General features: G+C 44.3%; 1 protein-coding gene across 1 annotated transcript in view; it reads right to left on the bottom strand.

Annotated features, from left to right (window-relative positions):
- The window catches only part of GREB1 (growth regulating estrogen receptor binding 1), a 607,716-nt gene that overhangs the window by 280,491 nt on the left and 301,281 nt on the right, over nucleotides 1–25,944 (bottom strand). The window contains 2 exon segments of the mRNA XM_029595920.1: nucleotides 2,675–2,797; nucleotides 19,464–19,592. Of these exon segments, the coding sequence (XP_029451780.1) occupies nucleotides 2,675–2,797; nucleotides 19,464–19,592 (252 nt within the window).

Genomic DNA, 25,944 nt, shown 5'->3' with positions numbered 1-25,944 from the left:
AAATATCAATCAGATTAATCTGATAGGATTTTTCCCTGGTGAAACCATGTTGCCTCAGATCCAGCAACCCACTGGATTGTAGATAGTTCACTATCCTTTCCTTCAGCAGAGTCTCCATTAATTTTCCCACCACCGAGGTGAGGCTAACCAGCCTGTAGTTTTCAGCCTCCTCTCTGCTACCACCTTTGTGAAGCAGGACCACAACCACTCTTCACCAATCTTGTGGCACCACTCCCATTTCCAGGAGTCTATTGAACAGGTCTTTTAGCAGACCCATCAGCACATCTCTGTGTGCCCTTAGTATCCCACGTGTACCTCATCCAGCCCAATGGCCTTGTCCACTTTTAGCTTTCCTAGCACTTCCCATACATTCTCTTCTGTAAATGGAATTGCATCCATCCCACACTCATCCATGCTCTTGTCAACCAGCAACATTCCTTCTCCAGAGTCTTCTTTAGTTAACACAGAACTGAAGTATTTGTTTAATATTTCTGCTATTTCTTCATCTTTCTCCACACATTGCTCGTTTCCTTTCAATCTTACAATAACACCTCTGGCCTTCCTCCTTTCTCTGATATATCTGAAAAATATTTTGTCACCTTGCTTTACCACTTTGGCAATCCTTCCTCCTGCCTGACATTTTGCTTTGGTAATTTCTTTCCTCATCTCCTTGAGCTTCACCAGATATTCTTCCCGGTGCTCCTCTTTTTGGGATTCCTTGTCTTTCCTGAATGCTGATCTTTTTGCCTTTATTATTTCAGCCACCTTCTTTGAGAACTAGATCAGTTTATTTTTCCTCTTATTTTTGTTTACTTTTCTTTTTGTTGCCTTTTATAATAGCTCTTTTTAATTTAGCCCACTCTTGTTCCACTTCACCCTTCTTATCCCAATCTTGTAGCTCCTCCACCAGGTATGTCCCCATTTTACCAAAGTCTGTATTTTTGAAATTCAAAATTTGGATCTTTCTGTGGCTTCTCTCCCTCCTGGCTGCTATATCAAACCATATTGTCTGATGATCACTGGCGCTCAGGTGAGCATCTGCCAGAAACATTAAAGTCATTATCACAATTTATGAACACTCCACTCTTAGTGGGTTCCATAACCATTTGTTTGAGCATAGCCCCTTGTAAGGTAGCCAATATCTCTCTACTTCTTACATATTTTGCAGCCTGGATTCTCTAATCCACATTAGGAAGATTAAAATCTCCAACAAGCAACATTTCTCCCTTCCTTCCCATCTTTTGGATGTCACTAGCCAGATCTCTATCCAGTCTTTCTGTCTGATTAGGAGATTTGTAGACCACACTGATGTAAATGAAAGTATCATCTTCTTTTAAAACAATCTGCAGAGCTTCTTCCTTTCCCCCTCCTCCTGAATTTCAGATATTTGGATATGTGTATTCTGTAAGCCAAGTCTTACAAGTCTTATTCTACATAGCTGAAAATGCTTTTAAAAGGCTATATAGGGGATCTAGAAGGTCAGATTTGTGAAAGAACTTTGTGGTTTAATATGGGAAGGGAGGGATACTGTGTGTGATCTCAATAGGGAATCTTGTATGCTCATCTGTAAAGATGATAGAGTACAAATGAAAACATTGTCTTGAATAAAGACAGAGATCTTGCAAGCAGTCACACACTATGGCTGGCAGCTGAGATATACCTTATTTTTCGCTCCATAAGACGCACTTATGCGTCTTATGGAGCGAAAAATGGAGGGAAAATGTCTGTGTGTCTTATGGAGTGAATATAAAAAAATAATAATAATTAACTACAACCCCCCACACTCCTGACTCCCCCAAGACTTGCCAAAAGTCCCCTGGTGGTCCAGCGGGGGTCTGGGAGTGATCTCCTGCTCTTGGGCCATCGGCTGCCAGTAACCAAAATGGCACCGGTGGCCCTTTGCCCTTACTATGTCACAGGAGCAACCATTGCTCCTACCATGTGACAGGGGCCGACCAATGGCACCGGTAGCCCCTGTGACATAGTAAGGGCAAAGGGCCACCGGCGCCATTTTGATTACTGGCAGCCGATGGCCCAAGAGCAGGAGATCGTTCCTGGATCCCCGCTGGACCACCAGGGACTTTTGGCAAGTTTTGGTGGGTCAGGAGGGTGGGGGGTTGTAGTTAATTACATTTAAAGGGTGGGGGGGGGGGGTTTCCAGACAAAGAGAACGATAAAAGTTTTCTGATCCGGGGAGTGGACCGAAATGACCCTCCCCAGACCCAAAAATGAAATGGGAACAAAAAAATTGTATGCACACCCCTAATTTGCTCCATAAGACGCATAGACGCCCAGGAACAGAGCCGGTTTAGCACACCATTTATTTTTGTTTTTAAATTTTCCCCTTCTGAATCCTAGGTGCGTCTTATGGTCAGGTGCGTCTTATGGAGCGAAAAATACGGTATTCTTAGCAGTATGGGCAGAAATAAGAGTACAGACTGAATGGGCCAGCTGGTCTTTTTCTTCTGTCTTCTACTATGTTACTACATAAATGTGCACTATTCTTAAATGTTCTCTGCAAGTAGACATATAGTAAAGATGTAAATGCTAATAAATCAATCTAAATATGAATTACACTCCTCAGCTTCATTAAAAATCATCTCACAGATAAAACTCATTATATCTTCATTGCTGTTCAGTAAATAGCCTATAACACCCCTGGAATATACCTTACCAGTTTTATTTCTACTGTTTGTAAGCAGATTGTTCTGAGAAAAGCTTGCTTCTGTTGCTGATGGTGAATCTGGAGACCATCCTTTGTGACGTTTCTTGGGAGGACCCGTATTTGTTAAAGTGCCTAGATAAAATCAAAAGTACAATACATAGATTATTTTTAATAGCTTGTAATACATAACACACTTCTCATTTTGTGCCTTATTATTAAAAAAAGACATTCTCTTTCTGTGCCTATGGAAAAAACATCACTGACTGAGATCCCTAATAATGTAAATCGTCCCGTTTGTACTACAGTTGCAAAGATCTGCTATTAATGATCACAACTGCAACAAGGATCTTAAAAACAAGAGGCCTGAGCTATTAAATCCAAAGAGCTAAATTCACCCAAATTATTTTTGATCTCTGGAAGGTAGATAGTTATGTTCAGCTGTTTTGCTCTATTATAAAAAAGAAAATATTCTAAAGGGACCAATAAAGAAAGTCAAGGCCTGCAAAAGGAGGAGTTCCCAGGGATGATCCATTAAAACCTTCCAATTCGCCTCCAAACCTAACTACAAAGACTAATTCAGCCAAATACAAATGTACCTTTTATATGACTCTGGGCAGTTTTGAACCCAGATATATTTACTCCAGCTTGAGGTTGGTTTACGTTCAGGCTAAAGCACTATTATAGCAATCTAGTTTTCAGTATTTCCGATAGGCTGATATTGAACGTCAATTACATATTCGGCTAAGTGGCACTGTTTGAATATGCGACTGCATTCAGTGGCCACCACTTAGCCAGGTAACTATTTATCTGGCTAAATAATTATCCATCTATGTGGTGGGCAGGACGGGGATGTTCCAGGGTGTGGCTACTCATCCAGCTAATTTAACAGGACAAGTGGCGATATTTATCCTCCCGCGTGGATATTTATCCTCCCGCGTGGATGCACTAATTCTTTAGTTCATGCATTACTGATATCTAAACACATAAACATTGGTCACTGTTCAGCTCATCATTTATTTTTAGTTATCTCCACATGAATCCATGTTATTTGACAGCCCACCTGTTTGATTGTTCCACTTGTGGATGCATTAATTCTTTAGCCCATGCATTACTCATAACCAGGCACATAAACATTGGTCCCTGATACCTGTATATCCCAAATTAACACATTATGTATTCTTAGTTATTCTCTACATGTTTCACGTATCATAACGAGTTACTGTTGTCTTTACATATATATTTTATACTATTCTATTTATTATTTATTTTATTTCAAGTTAGTTATTTACACCATTATCTATTTTATTACATGTTATTTACTATATAGATTCTCGTCATTTGATGAGTCACTGTTGTTTATTTAATATTTATTATTCTCATGTTCTGAAACTCCGTTTATTGTAACGCCTCACCGCGATTGTTTTGTTTTATGTAAACCGACCTGATTTGATATTTGTATCGAGATCGTCGGTATATAAAAATGCTAAATAAATAAATAAATAAATAAATATTTAGACTTATCTGGTTAAATTAGCTGGATAAGTCAGACTGCTAAAGTTAGCCAGTTAACCTTTAGATAGCTAGATATATTCAGTGGCGCCGCTGCACTACTGAATAGCCAGACTAAGTTAAAGTTTCCCCGTACAAGAGCTAGAAGCTAAGATGTGGGATCCCCTGGGTGCAGCTCCTGCATGTGCAGCACATGTATCTCAGAAACACTGAATCATAAATCAGTATTCTGCTGTATCCTTGACAGTAGCTGTGAAGTTGTGTAGAGCAGAAGTGCTGTCCTTAGATTACTTGTTCAGGTATGAGATGATGTACGTATGTGCTAGCTCTTCGGTTAGTAACACGTTTCTTTTGCATTGCACAAACAGGAGAAAGCTCCTCCCTGGGCAGTAAATATTCCTCTCCCCATGAAAATGCTAAGAAAGAGTTCCACCCTCCCATGCTACGTGGTGATATTTCAAAGAAGAGTCAAATACGAGTCCACTTGATCATCCAAAAAAAGAATTGCCCAGGGAAATAAGCTAAGATAGAACAACATATAAAGAAAGATTTTTTTTTTATTTGACCTCAGTGTTATGTTTCAGTCCATGGACTTCTTGAGGCTGAGGATGAGTCCGTATTATGTCAGATAAGCATCTTTTTCCCCATTCTCCTTCCTGTGTTAAGTTGCTCTCAGATGTCAAGGCATTTTATCAGAGAAGAGGGGCGGTGGAGAATACAAGTGAAGGGAATGATCCTTCTTGGTGTGAAAGGCAAGACAGAATGTGGAATGAGGAAGAATTGTTAGTTTCTCTTTTTATTGCTATACCCATGTGTGTCTTCCCCAGTCCCTATCTAGAGCATGCTCTGCAACTTCCTTATGAACACAAAAGTTGTGTTCCTCTAAATATTAAAGACTTCCATTTTTGTTTTAATTAGCAATTTTCCCTATTCATTTCTATGGAGCTGGCACATGTATGTCTGAATTTATCTGAATGAGGCAGTGTGGTGAATGAAATTTGGGAATATGTTCTAGGATTTTCTGCCCTAAGTTTGATCTGTCATCACAATATGAGCATACTCGGTGCACATCCTCTGCTTAATTCCAGGTGTCAGCTATATTACAAGGTGGACTTTGCATATCTGAAACGAAATAATGAGGCTCATGTACATTGTAGTGAAGCTGGTAATGTTTTGTGTTATTCAGAGAGCAGAAAACTCCAAAAAGTCACATGAAGGGGGAGGGGTATGCAGTTTTCCACAAGATATGCAAAGCCTGTGAAATGCATTTTTAACAAAGGATCTGCTTATTTTTATTCATCAAAAGTAGCAAATACATTTCCACTGGAAGAGACTTGGGGTTCATAGAGCCATAAGTGAATGAATAATTACTTTGGCGCTTAAAAAAATGGTTCATTCTCTCAATAATTCACAATTCCACCACATGGGGGCAGTGCATATCCACTTCTGCACAAGCAGAACTGAAACACAAGGAACCTAAGCTGTTGATATTTTCATAAATAAAATTAGTTCCATTTTTACATGAAAATCCATCGATCTTTAGTTTTACAACATTCACAGTATAAAATAGGGAATTTTCCATATTACTGTCTTTTCAACAGAAAGGAGGCTCTAGAAAGGGGGGTCATGGGATAAGTGTGTAAGAGGATAGACTCAGGAATAATCTAAGGAAATACTTTTTTACAGAGAGTAGAGGATGCATTAAACAGCCTAAGCGGTGGAGATAAGGACTGTATCTGAATTCACAAAAGCAAGGGATAAACAGAGAATCTCTGAGGGAATGGTGGAGCTTGTAGAGCTGAGTAGATATGTGGATTGGCAGACTAAACTGGCTGCATGTTCCTTTTCTGCTGGCATGTTTCTTTGTACTTTAATCTTTCTAGTATTATCACTACTGGGAGAACTTTACAAAAGTGTATTGCTGCAGAATCCACGGTACTTTTTACCCTAAGTCTTTGCACCAGTTTCAAAGGACAAGTGTGCACGTACATTTCCTTTGAAAACTGCCTAAGGAAAAAGTACCTGCAGAGATTTGTATATGCTTTTTCTGACCATAGTTTTGACCATCTAAAACCATGCGTGTTGTTTTTTTCCCCACCCTAACACCGCCCCAGGAATGTCTCCAGTACAATGCAGGTAAACACACACATCTTACTTTTATCCCATACAAGGTGGGCAATTTTCACACAAAAATGCAGGGGAAAATGCTTTTTGCCTGTGAAATCCTTTTGAAAATTGCCCTCACTGGACTAAATTTTCAAAAGCAAATATGCACGTAAAACGCCATTTTACATAGATAGAAAGCCCTTTTGAAAATTGCCCCAAGGGTTATAAGCATAAATGTAAGCGTGGAAGCAATTTCTGTTGCATCGGAGGTGAACCCTTGGGCCAAGGTGGGGTTGACGGGACCTACGAGTCCCCACCGTCGGCAGGTGGAGTGGGCTGAAGATAGAGGCCACTGGAGCGCCACCTATACCAGCCCTTGCTCCCCGCAGGTTGAGCCTTTGAGTGCCGGGGCCGGCAGGACATAGGTGGGCCTCAAGGTTGACTTGTAAAGAGAGGTGGTTCAGACCAGAGACAGAAGTAGATAGGTGGCATAGTCCTACCCTGGACTGGGTTCAGTACAGGAACTCAGGCGCCAAAGGAATGGAAGGTAACTGGAGGCACTCAAGCAAAGAAAGGCCAGAGCCTTGTAAGTCCACGTCCAGGGAATAGGTGAGAGGAGGCGTCACTGACAGGCTGGGATCAGAGCCGGCAGCAAGCGGAGGTCGTGGCAAGCAATGTAGAACTCTGGACACGGAGAAGTCTGTAGCGTAGTCAATCAAGGCAATGGTCAGGGCACAGAGAAGGCAGGTGTAGTCAAGTATAGCAGAGGTCCGGGGCTGGAGAGAAGCTGAAGAGTAGTCAGGCGTAGCAGAGGTCCGGGGCTGGAGATAGGCTGAAGAGTACTCAGGCGTAGCAGAGGTCCAGGGCTGGAGATAGGCTGAAGAGTACTCAGGCGTAGCAGAGGTCCGGGGCTGGAGATAGGCTGAAGAGTAGTCAGGCGTAGCAGAGGTCCGGGGCTGGAGATAGGCTGAAGAGTACTCAGGCGTAGCAGAGGTCCAGGGCTGGAGATAGGCTGAAGAGTACTCAGGCGTAGCAGAGGTCCGGGGCTGGAGATAGGCTGAAGAGTAGTCAGGCGTAGCAGAGGTCCGGGGCTGGAGATAGGCTGAAGAGTACTCAGGCGTAGCAGAGGTCCAGGGCTGGAGATAGGCTGAAGAGTAGTCAAACAAAGCCGAATCGAAATCCAAAGTTAGTCCAACACATAGACAAGACAGGAAAGAGGAAGACAGGAACTGGGAATCACAGGAATCAGGAACATGAAGTAGAGAGGATTCTCTATCAGCAACGAGTACTTGGATTACGAGGAGACCTGTTGCAAAGGCAGCGCTAACGAGCGAGGCCTGAGCTTTTATACGCTGAAGAGTCTGATGTCAGCATCCGGGGCCGCAGCCAGGTTCCCGCCACGGGCCCTTTAAAAGAACTAGTGATGCACGCTCACACGCCGATTGCGGCGTCTCTCCGCGGGCCTTGCGGAGAGGCCTGACGAGCAAGGACATCTTGGCTGGCAACACTGGGGACCATGGCAGAGCCAGAGGCACCGGAGGCGACCCGAGGTTGGAGCTGGAGGCCCACCGCCACCAGTGAAGAGGAACCAGGAGCTGGAGTACGTTTGAGAAGGTGAGAGGGCCGCGCCACGGGTCTGCTACGGGCGGCACGCGTAACAATTTCATGCATACTTTTATGCATATTTGAAAGAGGCGATCTCTGGGGCAAAATTAAGATGGGGGAGATCATTTATACATGTACTTTCTAAAATTGAAAGTTTGAGCTTAAATGTGCATGTGAACATTTACACCTGCTCCCATGTATTCCCCAAAAGGGTTTGCATGCAAATGATAATTCCACTTTGAAAATTATGGCTTAAGTCTGTGTGTACACATGGACTTAAGATATAAACACTAAGTTATAAAACTTATTATATCTATATTTTTTTCTCCCTTTTATTTTAACTATATTATGTATTCCTTTAGCATGCCAATAAAGTTTCCTAAATCTCCGTGTATGTATGCATGGCAGTGGGGGGAATGTGAAAATCTGAATTAGTGATTTCTTTTTGTGGCAGATGCGGTGATTATGTCAGCAATCACATGTGGTTTCCAGAAAAACAGTCAGCAAATCTATGAAAGCCACAGTGCTTCAAGCAGAAAAGTATGCTGCACCTCCTTTACAGGACTAGGATATCCCTTGCTCCAAATGTGGTGGCAATCCAAGCTCTCTTTTTAAGTGACAGACCAACAGGAAAGACCAGAAAAGGACAAGGAGGAGAAGGACAGGAATTATTTCAGTCATAGTCATGCTCTCTCTGTTGTCTGCTGCACTGTGCTGGTCAAGAGCAGGGGCTCTCAATCTAGTCCCAAGGGCACAGCTAGCCATTCAAGTTTTCAGAATATCCAAAATGAATATGCATGAGATAAATTTGCATGTACTACCTCCACTGTATCAAATCTTTCTCATGCATATTCATTGAGAATATCCTGAAAACCTGACTGGCTAGGTGTGCTCTGAGGACCGGGTTGAGAAGCCCTGGACTAGAGAAAGCAAATGTTGCTTACCTGATGTAACAGGTGTTCTCACAGGACAGCAGGATGTTAGTCCTCACAAATGGGTGACATCGAGGATGGAGCCCACCACGGAAAACTTCTGTCAAAGTTTAAACAGAACTTTGACTGGCCCCCACTGGGCATGCCCAGCAAGGCACTGACCCTGCAGCCAGCAGGGGTCTCCCTTCAGTCTGATTTTCAAAGCTACAGGCAGTGCCTAGAAAGTAAAAATAAAACGAACCCAACACCGCGGGGAGGCGGGCGGGTTTCGTGAGGACTAACATCCTGCTGTCCTGTGAGAACACCTGTTACATCAGGTAAGCAACATTTGCTTTCTCACAGGACAAGCAGGATGGTTGTCCTCACAAATGGGTGAGTACCGAGCTGAGGATGTCCCGACTTGCACCAAATGTACCCAACGGTGTGCCGCAGGCACAACAACTGAGGAGAAATTTGGGAAGGGCATCCGCACCCTACCGGGTAGGTGGAAGGGTGTTGGTACATCAGGTTGGAAAAAGGTTACGCAAGACAGACTGGCCGAAGATGGAGTCCTGTCTTCCAGCCTTGTCCAAACAATAATGGGCTGCAAAAGTATGGAGAGAACTCCAGGTTGCAGCTTTGCAGATGTCAGGAAGCGGCACCGAACGAAGGTGTGCCACTGACGTCGCCATGGCCCTCACAGAGTGTGCTTTAACACGGTCTTGAAAGGGGATGCCAGCTTGCTCATAGCAGAAAGCAATGCAGTCCGCCAACCAGGAGGAAAGAGCCTGCTTACCCACAGGTTGTCCTAACTTGTTAGGATGGAAAGAGACGAACAATTGAGTGCTCTTCCTGTGAGAAACTGTACGGTCTAGGTAAAAAGCTAGAGCCCGTTTACAGTCTAGGGTATGCAGGGTCTGTTCTCCAGAGTTGGAGTGGGGCCTGGGAAAAAAGATAGGTAATATGATGGATTGATTAATATGAAACTCCGAAACTACCTTAGGTAAAAATTTAGGGTGAGTGCGAAGTACCGCCCAGTCCTGCAGGAGCTTAGTGTAAGGCGGATAGGTAACTAGGGCCTGTAATTCACTAACCCTGCGAGCTGAAGTAACAGCCAAAAGGAATAACACTTTCCAAGTGAGATATTTCAAGTCACAGGAGTGCAGAGGTTCGAAAGGAGGTTTCATTAGACGACCAAGAACCAGGTTAAGGTCCCAGGATGGGGCCGGAGGATGCAAGGGTGGCTTCAGATGGAGTAAGCCCTTAAGAAAGCGTGTTACTAGGGGTTGTACTGAAATAGGATTACCCCCAATACCCTTATGGAAGGCGGCTACCGCACTGACATGCATTCTGATAGAAGAGGTTTTAAGACCTGATTCAGAGAGATGCCATAAATAGTCCAAGAATTTGGAGATTGGACAGGAAAGGGGATCAAGGGACTGAGAAGTGCACCATGATGTGTACCTTTTCCATTTGTATGAGTAAGACTTTCTTGTGGAAGGCTTTCGTGAAGCTATCAGGACCCAAGAAACGGAATCTGAAAGGTTAAATGGTTGAAGGACTAACCTTTCAACATCCATGCCGTCAGGGACAAGGCTTGGAGGTTGGGATGGAGGAGGCATCCGTCGTTTTGAGTGAGCAGATGCGGGTCCTTTCCCAGAGGAATGTGCCTGCGGATGGAGAGATCCTGGAGTATTGGAAACCATACTTGGCGTGGCCAGTAAGGTGCTATCAGGATCATGGTTCCTCCGTCCTGGCGTAGCTTCACGAGAGTCTTTGACACAAGAGGGAGTGGAGGGAATGCATAGAGCAGACCGGTTGTCCACTTGAGGGAGAATGCATCTCTCGGCCGAGAGTGCTGGCTCCGAATGAGAGAGCAGTAATCGTCCACTTTGTGGTTCTGAGGGGACGCAAAGAGGTCTATGCGGGGAGAACCCCACTTGTGAAACAGAGAGGTCGCTACCAGAGGATCGAGTGACCACTCGTGTGGTTGGAAGACACGGCTCAGCTGGTCTGCCAATACATTGTCTACTCCCGGCAGGTAAGTGGCCCTGAGGTACATGGAGTGGGAGAGGGCTTCCGCCCAGATCTGCGCAGCTTCCTGACACAGAAGGAAGGAGCCTGTGCCTCCCTGCTTGTTTATGTACCACATGGCCACTTGGTTGTCCGTCTGGATTAAGATTATCTGATGAAATAGATGATCTTTGAACGTTCGGAGCGCATAGCGGATTGCTCGAAGTTCCAGGAAATTGATCTGGTGTTCGGCTTCCTGTTTGGACCATAACCCTTGGGTTTGAAAGTCGTCCACATGGGCTCCCCAACCGATGTGAGAAGCGTCGGTGGTTAGGATTACTTGCGGATCCGGTGGAAGAAAAGGTAAGCCCTGAAGGAGGTTGACCTGAGTCGTCCACCAGGTTAAGGATAGGCGCAGCGCTTGTGTGACTGTGACTATGGAGGACAGAGGCTGAAAAGCTTGAATCCATTGGTGTCGTAGAGTCCATTGTGTTACTCTCATGGCTAGTCGGGTCATGGGAGTGACTTGAACCGAGGATGCCATGTGTCCTAGGAGAATAAGGAACTGGCGAGCCGTGGCAGTGTTCTGAGACTGGAGCTGGCGAGCCAGGGATATTAGGGTGTGGACCCTTTGAAGAGGAAGGTAAGCCTTTGCCTGTAAGGTGTCCAAGTCTGCTCCAATGAAGGATAAGGTTTGAGACGGGACTAAGCAAGATTTCTCGTAATTGACAAGAAACCCTAAGGAAAGGAGTGTTTGAATTGTCAATTTTAGGGAGGATTGAGCTATCTGTTGGGTGGAGGCCCTGATTAGCCAATCGTCCAGGTAGGGGTAGACGTGGACACCTTCCTTCCTTAAGAATGCTGCTAGCACTACGAGGCATTTGGTAAAGACTCGTGGGGCAGAAGCCAGACCGAAAGGTAGGACACGGTATTGATAATGGTCGTGGCCTACGAGAAACCGCAGATATTTGCGATGGGATTGTGTGATCGCAATGTGGGTATAAGCGTCCTTGAGGTCGAGCGAGCACAGCCAATCCCCTCTTTGTAGCAGAGGGAGCAGCGCGCCTAGGGTTACCATTTTGAACTTCTCTTTTTGAAGGTATTTGTTGAGGGCTCGAAGGTCCAAATGGGACGTAGTCCCCCTGATTTCTTTGGTATTAGGAAGTATCTGGAATAGAATCCCTTGCCTCGTTGAGAGGGAGGAACGGGTTCTATAGCATTTGATTTCAGAAGAAGAGACACTTCCTGTTGTAATTGAGCCAAATGGGTGGATAGACTCCACGCTTGAAGAGGCGGGGAGTCTGCCGGAAGAGTTATGAAGTTGAGGTGGTAACCCTGTGCGATAATTGTTAGCACCCACTGATCTGAGGTGATCTGCAACCAAGGTTGTAGAAAATGGTACAGTCGACCTCCTACAGGAATGTCTGGAAGAGGGGTTTGGCATGTGTTCCCTACAAGGGAGTCAAAGGCCAGCCGCAGGCCCAGGAGGAGGGGCTACAGTAGGCCTTTGTTTCCTAGGCTGACGCGGCTGAGGCCTAGTAGAGGATCGAGCTGGACGAGGCCTGGCCGATGGAGGGTAGTAACGGCGTGGCCGAAAGAACGACTTCTTAGAGTCCTTCTTAAGTGGTTGTTTGGAGGAAACCTCAGACGGAACAGAAGAAAGTTGTTTCAACGTTTCGTGGTGATCTTTCAATTCAGCTACTATTTGCTGAATTTGTTCTCCAAACAAATTGTCCCCTAAGCAGGGTAAATCCGCTAAACGATCCTGGACCTCTGGGCGAAGGTTGGATGACTTTAACCAAGCCCAACGTCTGGCCGAGATGGCAGTAGCTGAAACCTTTGTGGAGGCATCGAAGATGTCATAAGCCGTTCTGATCTCGTGCTTCCCCGCTTCAAACCCTTTGTTAAGAAGGGCTTGAAGCTGTGGCTGGTATTGGTCAGGTAATGTGTCAGCAAAATCTTGCATCTGTTTTAGGATGGCTCTGTTATATTGCGTCATGTAGAGTTGATATGAGGCTATGCGAGAAATCAGCATAGCTCCATGGTACACTTTCCGTCCCACACTGTCCAGGAATTTATTGTCCTTGACCGGTGGAGCGGAGGAGTGTGGCTTTAGACGCCTGGCCTTTCGTTGTGTGGACTCAACCACAACAGAGCGATGATCCAGTTGAGGCTTTTGAAAGCCTGGTGCTGACTGGACGAGGTATGTGGAGTCAGCCTTCTTGTTAACTGGTGATACAGATGAAGGAGATTCCCAGTTTTTCTTTAAGAGATCGAGAAACACCTGGTGAATGGGGATGGAAGCGATGATTTTTGGAGCATCCAAAAATTGAAGCAGTTCCATCATCTGGTATCTGTTATCGGTCTCAGATTGCAGCTGAAAAGGTACAATTTCGGACATCTCCTTTACAAAATTAATAAAGGAGAGATCCTCTGGAGGAGATCTTTTTCTATTCTCTGTAGGAGAAGGCGGTGATGGTAAATCTGTGTCAGAAGATGTATCATCACCCCAGGTATCATAGGGATCACTTGGGGGTTGAAGCCCCGATGGACCTGGTTGAGGATCCAAAGGCATCGACGGAAACCTTGGAGGAACCGGCAGTACAATCGGTACTGGGAACGGCATCGAGGGTTTCGGTGCTGCCGGTCTTGGAACCGATGGAGCCAAAGGATAAATCGGTGGAGATATTCGAGAAGGCACCGATGGGACCACCCCGGAAGGGGGAATCAGGAACGGTGTTTCTCCCGCCGATAAAAATCCAGTCGGAGACGATGGCGCTGTCGGTGCTACTGGAATCATCGATGGAAGGGCATGTACAAGTGCCTCCATACGTTGTAGTAGCGGTGCCAGCGCTTCCACCAAAGGTTCGGTGGTCGGTTCCTTCCTCGGTGGCGGAGTCGGTGCCGGGGTCGATGCCGGTGGCGGTGCCGGAATCGGTGCCGGAGACGGTGCCAATGGAGGTTGGAATCTTTGCATCGCTTTCTCGATGGCCTCCTGGACCAGCCGGTCCAGTTCTGCCCGGAGACCAGGGGTAACAATACCCGGCTCGACGGGAGAGGGAGGCTGAGGCAGAGCCGGAGGGACCACCGTAACCGGTGGGATCACGGCTCCCACACCCCTAGAGGGTGAGGGTTTCCTCGATGCCTGCGAACGAGACGTGGACGGTGCCAAGTCTGATCGAGGCCTCTTAGTCGGTGGCTCGGCTTGTTCAGAGGTCGATGACTGTGGATCCTCGACAGGCCGAGACTTGTGCCGTCGATGGCGATGCTTGTCCTTCCGGTCTCCTCGCCCATCCGGGGAGGGGACAGGAGTCGACGGCCGAGAAGTCATCGATGGTGGACGGTCACCGGAGGGTTGACGATGGTGGTGCAACTTCGACGGTGCCGGTTCCGATGACGTCGATGCTATCGATGGCGTTGGGGTGGGTGCATGGAAGAGGAGCCCCATCTTCTCCATCCTGGCCTTGCGACCCTTAGGTGTCATTAGGGCACATTTGGTGCAAGTCAGGACATCATGCCCACTACCCAAACACAAAACACAAACTCTAAGGGGGTCTGTGATTGACATAGTCCGGGTACAATCCGGGCATCGACGGAACCCCGTCGCCATGGCTTAAGGCCAAATTTAGTCGCGGGCTCGGTAATTGCCAACAGGCCTCAAGGGCCAAATTCGACGGTAGTCGAAGAAAAAAGGCAAAAAACTTACCGGTTTCCGCGGAGGTGACAAAAATTTGTCGAAGGGAGACCCCTGAGGGGCAAATTTTCTTCGGAAAGAAAAATACCGAATTCCTGTCAGGAACGTGGTAAGAGAGCTCCTTTCACTGCGTGGCAACTGCTGCGCGGAAAAAAAAAAGACTGAAGGGAGACCCCTGCTGGCTGCAGGGTCAGTGCCTTGCTGGGCATGCCCAGTGGGGGCCAGTCAAAGTTCTGTTTAAACTTTGACAGAAGTTTTCCGTGGTGGGCTCCATCCTCGATGTCACCCATTTGTGAGGACAACCATCCTGCTTGTCCTGTGAGAATCATTTGAGTCATTTTGTTACACTTCAGCCCTCATTCTTTATTCTTAGGGTTTCTGAAATAAAAAGGGATTTAAGATAGGACAGGTGTAGGCAATCCAGTCCTTTCTCAGGCTATCCACAATGAATATGCATAATATATATCTGCATGCAAATACATTTTGTTAATATTCAGTGTGATTATCATGAAACTCTAAATTGCTTTCAGCATTCCAGGTCCAGAGTTGTCTACACATGCTGTAGGTCATCCAGGACGGACTAAGCCATTCTTTTCTTTTGTTTTTCTTATTGTGTGCTGCATATCCATGGGGTCTTGTTTATTAAACTTCAATAATGTCTTTTTATATAAAAAGAGCTGATTTTGTTTAAAGTATTGTCATATTTCATAAAGTCATTAAACTGAAATACTGCATGGAAAGACTAATCTTTCGGCTCAGAAAACTCTTCTGGCCATAAATCATTCAAAATATAAATTTCTATGACAAGGAAGAATTATAGCAAAATTACATATTTGGGTAGTATCACTAGCAGGTACATTTTTAAAGGGCTGCACATGCGCCCATACCTCGCCGTGCGCAGTATAAGCATCGGTTATAAAATACTCTTCATGGGCGTATGTCCACAGCTTTACATGCATAGAGAAAATGAGAGAGAGAGAGAAAAAGGAGAGGGAGAGAGACTCTGTATAAAGCTCAGCTTGACACTCAATATATGGACCATTGTAAGGGGCACTTTGATTCGGGGTGAGTTTACTGGAGATGGATTGGGATTAGGGGGTGGTGTTACAGACATATTCAGATGTATTCATTGTAAAATGGATATTAAAGAATTTTAGACCTTATAAGTGATGAAAACTCTTAACAAGAGGAGTTGATTTGTACACTGCAGTCTCTGCTAGCTGCATTGTACAAATCAACTCTTTTTCATCATTTATAAGTCTAAAATTGTTTAATGATGTCAAAGTACCCCTTAGAATGGTCTGTATATTGAATGTCAAGCTGAGCCTTACAAAGAGGCTCTCTCACTCTCTGTCTTGTTTCTTCTTTTCTTCTTCAACTGACGCCATCTGCTGGAGTGAATGCGCTGGCGTTAATTGACACCAGCGCAATACCAGAGAATGGTGTTAGTTGAAGAAGAAAAGAAGAAACAAGAGGACATCTTCGGAGCTGCTCCGAGGCCTGGACTGTAGGCCTGGACCTGACTGAAGGCCAAGACCCAAGCATTGTGATTCAGCCTCCAGGCCAGGCCCCGGCACTGGGAACCGGCCTCTGGACCAGGCCACGGCATCGGGCCTGTGCCCGGGCTCTGGCCTAAGCCGAGGCCCAGGCTTCAGGACTTGGCCTCTGGGCCATACTCTGGCATCAGGCATAGGTCTGCACAGAGGTCCTGGGCCCTTTCCCTGACCTAGGCCTAGGCCCAGGCATCAAGACACAATCTCCAGGCTCTGGCGTTGAACCTGGGTCCAGATTGAGGCCCCGGCATCAGGACCTAGCCTCTGGGCCGGGCTGTGGTCTAGGCTGAGGTCCAGGCATTGGGCCTGGGTCTGGCTCGAAGCCCAGGTGTCAGGATTTTGCCTAGCTGCTTCTGCGGCTACTCGCTAGATCAGGGAAGTGTTTATTCAGTGTAAGGCTTGGGTCTCAGCTGAGGCCCCATAATCATCCTGGGCCTATGTTGAGACCTCGGCATCATGCTTGGGCCAAGGCTGCAACCCCTGCTTTGGGCTTCAGCCTAAGCTCTAGGCAGGGCCTAGGCTGAGGCACTGGCAACAGCATCACACTCAGGCATAGGCCACGGCCCATGCTTTGAGACTCGCCTATGACCAAGGCGAGGCCCTGGACTTCCGTCTAGGCCTAGGCCTGATGCATTCATTTAAAATGAATGCAATGACTACGGTTTGTTTCATTTGGGGGCCTTCAATTTGTTCCCCCCCCCCCCCCGAATGAAATGAATTACCCTTATTCATTGCATTTTGTGCATTCGTTTTAAACAAATGCACATCCCTAGTTAGAGCATCTATACAGGTATAGCTTAATACAAGAGGTAGCTTGTAAGAAGTTATCTAGTTGAAACAGAACATATAGTAGACAATGAAGGGTCTATTAGGTGAAATAGATAGCAAAAATATAAAGATGGGTAGAAGAGTACAAATGTATATATACCAAAATAAGACAAGTATTTGGTACCAAGAAAGTAAGAATAAATAAAGCAGGAATAGTCTAGTGGTGGCATTCAGGTGGAAGAAATCTCTGCCTTGGAATTTAGTAGGGATGTGCATTCGTTTCATACGTTTCCTATACAAGCATGTAATATGAAACGAATGAAACGTATGAAACGAATGCACATCTAATTGGCATATAATGGGAAACGTATGAAACGAATTAAACGAATGAAACGAATGCACATCCCTAGAATTTAGGGGAAGTCTTGACCAAACCAAGCTTTACTTTTTTTCAAAAGGTGAGGTCTAAGGAGTTCCATAATTTTGGGCCACAGCAACTGAATGCACGAAGTCTTGAACAAGGTAACCTGGCTAAAGCCAGAGAAAAAGATGATAGTTGGGCCATTTGGGCAGATCATAGCACAAAACATTTTTAACTAAAAGTTTTCAGTTTTTAGAGATGGCCATGAGTTTTCAATCTTTTTTCCTGCATGTTTCTCCATTTAACTTTTCTATTTTATCTTACTGTTCATTCCTTTCTTACCTCTTGCCTCTTTCCCAGCCAATTCTCTACTGCCTTTCACCTGTCTCTATATTCTTTAAGGGATTTTGGTCATTCTCTTACATCTTCTACTCATCTCTGCGCCTACTCTCCAATCCCACTTTTTTTTTCTCTCCTGCAGTCTCCCTTTTCCTTAAGCCTTTGCTCATCTCTCTCTCTCTCATCTTCTTTCCCCCATGGAGGTTCTTTTTCCTTAACCATTTATGTCTTTTTTTTTTCTTCTTCCATTATTTGTCTGCTCAACTCCTCCCCCACTCCCCACCCATTTCAGTGTCTTCTCTCATCTCCCTTCCTTCTCAATCTCCTCTTTTCTCCTTCTCATCATATCTCTTCCTCCCTCTACATCCACTGTCTCATGTCTTCCTCTCCTATCCCAGTGTAGCTCCTATTTCCCTCCCTCTCATCATTTCCTGCCCCAATGCTTGCCCCTTCCCCTACCCTACACTCCTGATCCAGTTCACCAGCATTCAGGTGGAAGAGGGGTAGCTGGGGAGAGAGAATGTTGATGGCCACAAGGGGATGGGATAGGGAGAAAGAATGTCTAAAGCAGCGAGAGAAAATGTTGGCATTGACAAAGCAGTGGGGGGGGGATAATGTTGGTATAACATGGAGTGATTGTCAGCAGTGGTGGAGATAGCAAAGGGAGGGCCAGGATGTACTGTGGCAGCAGTGCTAGATGCAAGGGAATGGAAGGAGGGATCTGGGTTTACAATGACAAAGCACATCATAGGAAGAGGTGCAGGAACAGGGATTATTTGCCATGATGCTACAGCCTGACGCAAACTGAAGCAGGTGGAAAACTGTGTGGCAGTTATTGTTGCAGCCATCCAGTTGCAGCAAGCTGAAACCCCTGTGTTTTTGAGGAAAGAGAAGAGCTGATTGAAATTATTCATATGAAATGATCTATGAGCTTCTCAAACAGTGATCCACAATTTGGGCTTGTGACTGAGATCATTCAAGCAAATCATGAACACAGACTGGATCTGCTGAGAAATTGCCTTGGCCTGAGTACAGACCTCTCTTCCTATGAAGATGTGTGAGCACGCCTGGGAAAATCCTTCTCTCTTCCTGCCAGAATGTGAAAGAACAGTATACAAATTTGGGGGAATCTTGTCCTTCGAGGAGAGAGAAAGGAGAATGGGCCAAGGAGAATCCAACTCCTCCTTTCTTCTGGCAGGGAGGATACGAATTCTCTCATCCCCAGCACACACTGCTCCCAATTATTTATGCATCTAGAAGTCTCCCCCCTTCATCCAGCCAGTCAAATGAAATATGTTTTCACTGTGAAAGGGGCAGAGATTCCTCCAGGCCCGCACACACTTATCTCTCCTTACTGGCAAAAAAAAGGAGAAAGATACATGGGCTACAAGAATCAAAACCATATTATAAATTCAGGGATTTCTCGGGGTAGTAGAAATATGGAAATAATATTTCATTAGACAAGTTTTTTTTTCACTGCTTTGTTAAACTCTGAAGGTGCTATATTGTGATGGCTCAGTAGTTGGATGAAGTTTATAGTCTAATAGAAAATAAATTAAATTGCACGATGGAATTGGAATTATAAAATAACAGGCAGCGTAATTATATATCACTCTATCACATATTTCAAAGCAGGGAGAAAGACAAGTGCTACATACCTACAGGAGAGCATTTCAGCAAACCAACTTCTGATAAACCTTGCTGAATGATGTTTTAACATAAGGGGGTCAAACAGAGAAAGCAGACACTGGGAATCTTCCTGCAAAGTCTTGCAAATGCATCTCATTCCCTTCTGTGGTGTTTTTGCAATGTGATCACATCAGGAGAACAGCAGAAACATGTGGTTATCTGAACCATGTTCCAACTAATGAATAAGGAGGCATTTTATTCATAGACACTGAGCATAATCACGGAAGAATAAAGGAGCTAAGAAAGGTACCTAAAACTGAAGGTCTTGTTGGGGCGGAAAGGTTAGGTTTCACTGGTTGCTGATGTTTCTGAGAATCTTGGCTGTTTGGAACAGCTGGGCTTACTGGTGTTGCTAGGGAGACTGGGTCAGCAGAGGCACCTAAAAAACACAAAAGTTGCTTTAAAAATAGATTAGCTATCTGTATGTTTTAAGGCAGTGGTATCCAACCTTGTCCTTAAGAACCCCCAGCCAGTCAGGTTTTCAGAATATCCAAAATGGATATGCACATGATAAAATTGCATGAACTGCACCAAATGTTTTCAACCTGGCTGGCTTAATGTGAACAACTGTTTTAAGGAAAACAAATTTTAAAATGCACACTATTTCTTGATAGTAAATTTTAAATTATATTATTTGCTCCTTCTGTACTAACTTGGCACATATGGCATCATAACTTATGCTACCAAATCCAGTCCTTTTTCTCTACTGAAATAAATTCACAGCTCCCTCTGATTGACTAATTTACATACTTCGCTGCATACATATTAATGCATGCTTCTGGTCTGAAGCGAATTAGAGGGAAAAGCTCATCTATGCATTTTGTATTCAGCAAGAAGAGTGTGATGCCAGGACCCAGATGCATGGGGAGGAAGGAAATGCAGTTAAAATCCAAGCAAGGAGTACCCATCTCTCACTTATGTTATTGGTTATTATCAGTTTACTAGAAGGTTTTGTTAGCTTTACATTATTTATTGTACATCGCTCTAATTTACCAATATAATGAACTGTGATTAATCAAGAAATAAACTAAACTGTTAGGAAGAGGATAAGAGACTAGAGATGTGCTTCGGGTTAGGATTTCGTCTTGGGCTTCGTTTCGGGGGGCCCCCTGCGGGATTTTTGTTTTCCCCGTGGTTTGGGGGTTTTTTTTCAGGGGCCCTGATTTTTGGGTTAGTGCGCGCTGACTCCCAATAGTACGCACTAATGTGGCAGAGTTAGTGCATACTAACAGGAGTTAGTGCGCGCTAACGTTAGTGCGCACTAACCCGAAAATGAATTTTTCCCAAAATTTCAGAAAAAATTAAATCATTTTTCAGTTCTCCCAAACCATTCTGAATTAGGCAATTTCGTTGACCTTGATGTCCTGAGTTCCAAGTCCTGATTTTGATGTTCCAAGTTCCTAAGCCTCGATCCTAATGTCTTTCGTCCAATCCTGATCTTGAAGAACAGTTAGTTCCTAGCTCCGGGTTCAGTTTCGCTCGCCCCGACCTCGTCTCCAGCTGACCTTTCCTGAGAGTAAATCCGTATCAATCCGGTGTCCGTTTCCGATGGCTGGAGTCCTCTTCTGGCAGGACCTGTCTTCGAGCACTGCCCGGATTCCTCCTTCGTCCTGAGCCTCAGTTTTGTGCTTGTTCCGCTCTCCGCATGATCCGCGACCAGCCTCTTTAGGTTGTGTAGGGCACGCCATGGGACAGGGTGGTCCGCAATCAGCCCACGTCAGCTCTGTAGGGCGCCCTGAGGGGCAGTGCCTGTCTAAGTCTCCCAGTATCCTGAGTCCTTGTTCTCCTCCCTTCCAAGTTCCAAGCAGTCTCGTCCAAGTTCCAAGTGTCCTCATCTTGTCTGAGTTCCAAGTTCCAAGTAACCTCACCTTATTCAAGTCTTCAAGCTTAGTCCAAGTCCGAGGTCCCGTCTTGTTCCTAGTTCCAGTACCATCGCTAGTCCTCGACCTCTGTCCATCCTGCCGCATCTGTCACTCCCTAGTGGCAGGTCCAAAAGGGCTATCGAGTAGTCAGAGGGCTACCCCAGAGACCAGCATTTCGTTGCTGGGTCTCTACCAGTGCGAGCAAGTTTGGCAGAGGTTAGATTGGTGGTCAGCCTGCTCCTCCCATGCTTGGACACGCCTACCGCAGCGCTTCCATGGAGCTTCTCTCTGCAATCACGTCGTGGTCCAAGGGCACTCATCTCCCCGGAATCGGCAGCACTCCCTAGCGCTCCCTCCCACAGGTTCCAACAGGTTGCGAAGGTCATGTGTCCAGCGAGCGTGTTCCAGTGTTGGGCCCACGCTTTGTTCCAGAGTTCCTGATTCAAGTATTTTTTGAACTTTTCGTGTCCTGAATTTTATGTATCCTTAGTCTTGCTGGAGGTGCCAGCTTTCTTGAAAAATGTTTTTTTAACCAGCTGCAGGAGGCACTAGCAGCTGTTTATCACCAGAACATTTTCTCAAGAATTTTTTGATTCCAATTCTCCTAAAACATTTTTTGTTTTGGTTACCAGCTTGTTTGCTCCAGGTTTCCTGGACATTCAATATCTTACTTCTAACCAAATTTTTTTCTCTTATTCCTCTGTTTGGTTTTTTTCTTCAGTTGTCTGGATTCCACGACCTGCAGGAGGTACCTGCGTCCAGACCTTCTCTAAGTCCAGTCCATCTGGATTTCACAACCTACAGGAAGTTCCTGTATCTAGATCTTCAAGTCCAGTCCAGTCCTGGAACCTTTTTCGACCTGCAGGAGGTGCCTGCTACTATTCCAGGAACCACCTCCGTTCTTCCCACTATGATGTTGGCTCTACTTCCTGGGTTCCAAACGACCTGCAGGAGGTGCCTGCACCCAGGTTTCCACATCCAGTGCCACTTCCGACTTTATCATCAAGTATCATCAAGTTTCTGGGAGTATATCCTCAAACCAAGTGTATGCCACAGCAACTCCAGGTATTTGGGTTTGTATGACCTGCAGGAGGCGCCTGCACCCTAGACCTGGCTTCATCTCAGCATTTCCAACTCAGTTCCTGCTTGCCTTGTTCCGGCTTTTGCCTGGGACTATCTTTAGCCAAGAACTTGTCATTGCCTGTGCAAGTAATGATTCCAACCCTGGATTTTACTCCAGGTCTTCTGAGACATCATCTAGCTATCCTGTTCGGTGACTTCAACATGGCGAGTCACCTTGTAATCTACAGCTATGCTCCACATCTTGCTGTGCATACAGAATTTTAACTTTACCATCATTCCGAGTTCCTAAGATGCCTTGTTGATCTTTCTTCTTGGCGAGTTGCCCTACATCCTGCACTCGCCGCCTTCAGTCCTCGATGTCCCTCACTCAACGTTCCGAGCTGCCAAGCTAAGGACGGTAGTTATCACTCTCCATCCAATTTGGTGAACCTGTTTAGCCTCACAGTTTGTCCACCTGGAAGGACCTTGTATTCCTTGAAGGCCACCATCAAGATTCCACGTCACCATCCTTGAATTCCTGAGAGTTCTTACAATCATTTTTTCCAGAATTTTTTATCCTCTGTACTGCTGGGAACTATCTCCAGTCCATCATCCCACAGATCCCACTGGATGGCTCTACAAGATAACCTAAAAACAATCACCAACTTCTCTGTCTTCCACCAGTGAGTAGCCTCTGCTAGGAGGTAAGCCTTGGCTATATTCTTGACTATCTATCTCTGTGGAGAAGTGTTCTTGATCATCCACCAGAACCCTCCTCTACCCTTGAGCCTTGTCTCCAGAGCTTAACTGCTATTTTAAACAGTGCATCTGATCCTAACCTGAGGAATCCTTATCCTTGCTGTTATCTGGGAGATCTCTTACAACTAGTTACACAAATGCCTACACAACACACAAATCCCTACACAACACAGATATAAACTGGCTCCATAGCACCTTCTCCTTCCGCAACACAAACAGACCCACCCATTCACGCTACCAAATAACCTTAACATTCCCTCACCCAGACTCACCCACTACAATGCCACCAGGGAACGTGCCTTATCCATTGCCAGCCCCACACTCTGGAATTCTATGCCTGCTGTCATACGCCAAGAACACTGCCTGAACAAATTTAAACAAAAACTAAAAACTTGGCTCTTCACACAAGCATACTCATGATCTCAAGGACACCACACCATTTTCCCTTTTAGCTTCTTTTAGCCATATCCACAATTTTCTTCAACAATGGCCATGGGGCATGGTTTAATAGAGCTGGCCATTGTTGAAGAAAATTGTGGATATGGCTAAAAGAAGCTAAAAGGGAAAATGGACTCCATTCGTCACCTAAAAAGAAGTAAAAAAATGTTCTATACACGGATAAATGAAAGTGGACTTTCTGCTGTGACATTTATTTAAGAAGAAGAGTAAAAGAATTTGGACTCCATATAAAATCTACAAAAGAAAAAGTATGACTCTTATGACTGTGGTTTGAGAAATAGTGTAAGAAAAGTGCACATGTCTTGTAATAATTTAAGAAATTCATTTACTTACAATGGGGGGGTCAGGGTATCTCCCGACAATGATAAAAGTAGCTAAGTTCTCTGTAGTTCACGAATGTGTATTTAAATAGGTGATATTTATTATTATTATTTTATTAACTTATATTATTAACTGTTCTCTGTTCCATGTAAAAGATATGCCTCTTTTTGGCTTGTCCTTTTTGTTACATGTAAACCGGTACAATGTGTAAACGGATACCGGTATATAAAAATGTTAAAATAAATAAATAAATAAATATGCAAGTAGGATAAGAATGGTTTCTGAATTCGAGATATGACGCAGTGTGTGAATTTTTAAGGGGTGGGGGTGAGTATGAATGTGGTGTGATCCGGATCAATGAATGTTTGGGTTTTTTAGGTATTTCTGTAAAATAAGGGTATTATTATAGGTTTAGGGATCAAAGAAATTTGTAATAGTGAAGAAAAGAATATAAATAAAGAAATAATATACATAAAATGATGGTAAAGTGCAATATATAGTGAGCAAACATTAGAACTTTGTCTATTTAGTCATTATATGGTTATTTATCCATGGCAAATCTGAATATCTTACAAGTTTATAAGCTGGGGGTGGCACCCACATGCCTCATGACAAACCCTGGGCTTCATTTAAAGCAATAGTGATCATAATTCATCAAATCTGATATTATCACCAGAGAGAAGACATTAAATAAAACTACTGCAATAGCGTTAACTTTAAAAATGGAGACTATGATAGAATGAGGAATTTAGTTAGAGAAAAACAAAAAGGAGCAGTTGCAAAGGTGAAAAGTTTACATGAGGTGTGGGCACTATTTTAAAAAATACCATTTTGGAAGCCCAAATAAAATGTATTTCATGCATTTAAAAAGGCTGAAGAAAGATCAAATGCCTGCCAGTATGGTTTAATGGTGAGGTGAAAGAGACAGTTAAATCTAAAACGGTATCTTTCAAAAACTGAAAACCAGACTCAAATGAGCAAAACAGGCATAGTACTGGCAAGTTGGATGTAAAATAACAGTAAGACAGACAGTAAGACAGACTAAGAGACAGTTTGAGAAGAAGCTTGCCATTGAGACAAAAAGTAATAACAGAATCTTTTTTCAAGTACATTCAAAGCTAAAAGCCTGTGAAGAAGTCAGCTAGGCCACTAAATGACCAAAGGTTAAAAAGGGTGCTTAAGGAGGAAAATGAAAAAGTAAAGAAAAACTGAATGAATTCTTTACCTCGGTTTTTACTGAGAACGATGTTGGGAACATACCCACACCAGAAACATTCTTTGCTGATGATTTTAAACAACTAAAGCAAATCTCTGTAATAATGGAAGATGTAATAGAGTGAAGTGGAGGAGTAGTATGCTATAGATGTTGTTTGTTATTTTATTGAAATTTAATGTGTTATTTTTTTTTTTAAATCTGCCTACAAGAGATATGCTGGCAATTGGAAGGAATATAAATTACTATCACTAAATAAACAGCCTAGTGATTAGAGCAATGGGCTATAAGCCAGACTTCAAATCCTGTTGCCTTTCCTTGTGACCATAGGCAAGTCGCGTCACCCTCCACTGTCTCATATACAGTCTAAGTTTATAACAGTATAATTTGCTAAAAAGCATAGATCTCTGTGTTACTCCACTAATGACCTGGTGCGGGGTCTTCCTAGCTGCCACATTCATGACATCCCAATTTACATGCGCAAGTAGGCCAATTTTAAAACATGAGTGCTACAAGGAAATTAACCAGTTTTCCAATTAGTCCATCAGTTCGCCGCCTCCTTCTCCAGATCATCAAGACCTTCCTAGTTCTTCGCTCTGAATTCCCCCCAGTTCATCCAGCCAGCACTACACAATAAACACGTTTAAATATCACTTACTCTAGATAATTAACAGGTGTAAAAATACTCAAATAAGATGGAAAACATAGGTATGTAAATGTCTTTTAAAATAGCAACTTTCGTGCATTTAACTGCTGGCCCCACCCCATTTTTACAATCATATGCATGCACGCGAAAGTAAAAATACGTGTGTATTTTCAATGTTTATAAAATATGGAGTACACGAGTAGAGGCTACTTACATGTGTATATGCTAATTTTATATGCTTAACATTTTGAAAATTCACCTTAAAATGTCTATAGTTTAATCACAATATAAATAAAGGATAACCAAAATAATTCAGCTTACAATGATCAGTTCTAGTAGGCAAATTGATCCTGGAGAAAACAGAAATCTTTATAGACTGGGACATCTTTTATTGGGCAAACACAAAGCT

This window comes from Rhinatrema bivittatum, chromosome 3, assembly GCF_901001135.1.
Source record: "Rhinatrema bivittatum chromosome 3, aRhiBiv1.1, whole genome shotgun sequence".
NCBI classification, from domain to species: domain Eukaryota; kingdom Metazoa; phylum Chordata; class Amphibia; order Gymnophiona; family Rhinatrematidae; genus Rhinatrema; species Rhinatrema bivittatum.
Note: the sequence above shows the minus strand (reverse complement) of the source record. Positions and strands in the feature narration are given on the sequence as shown.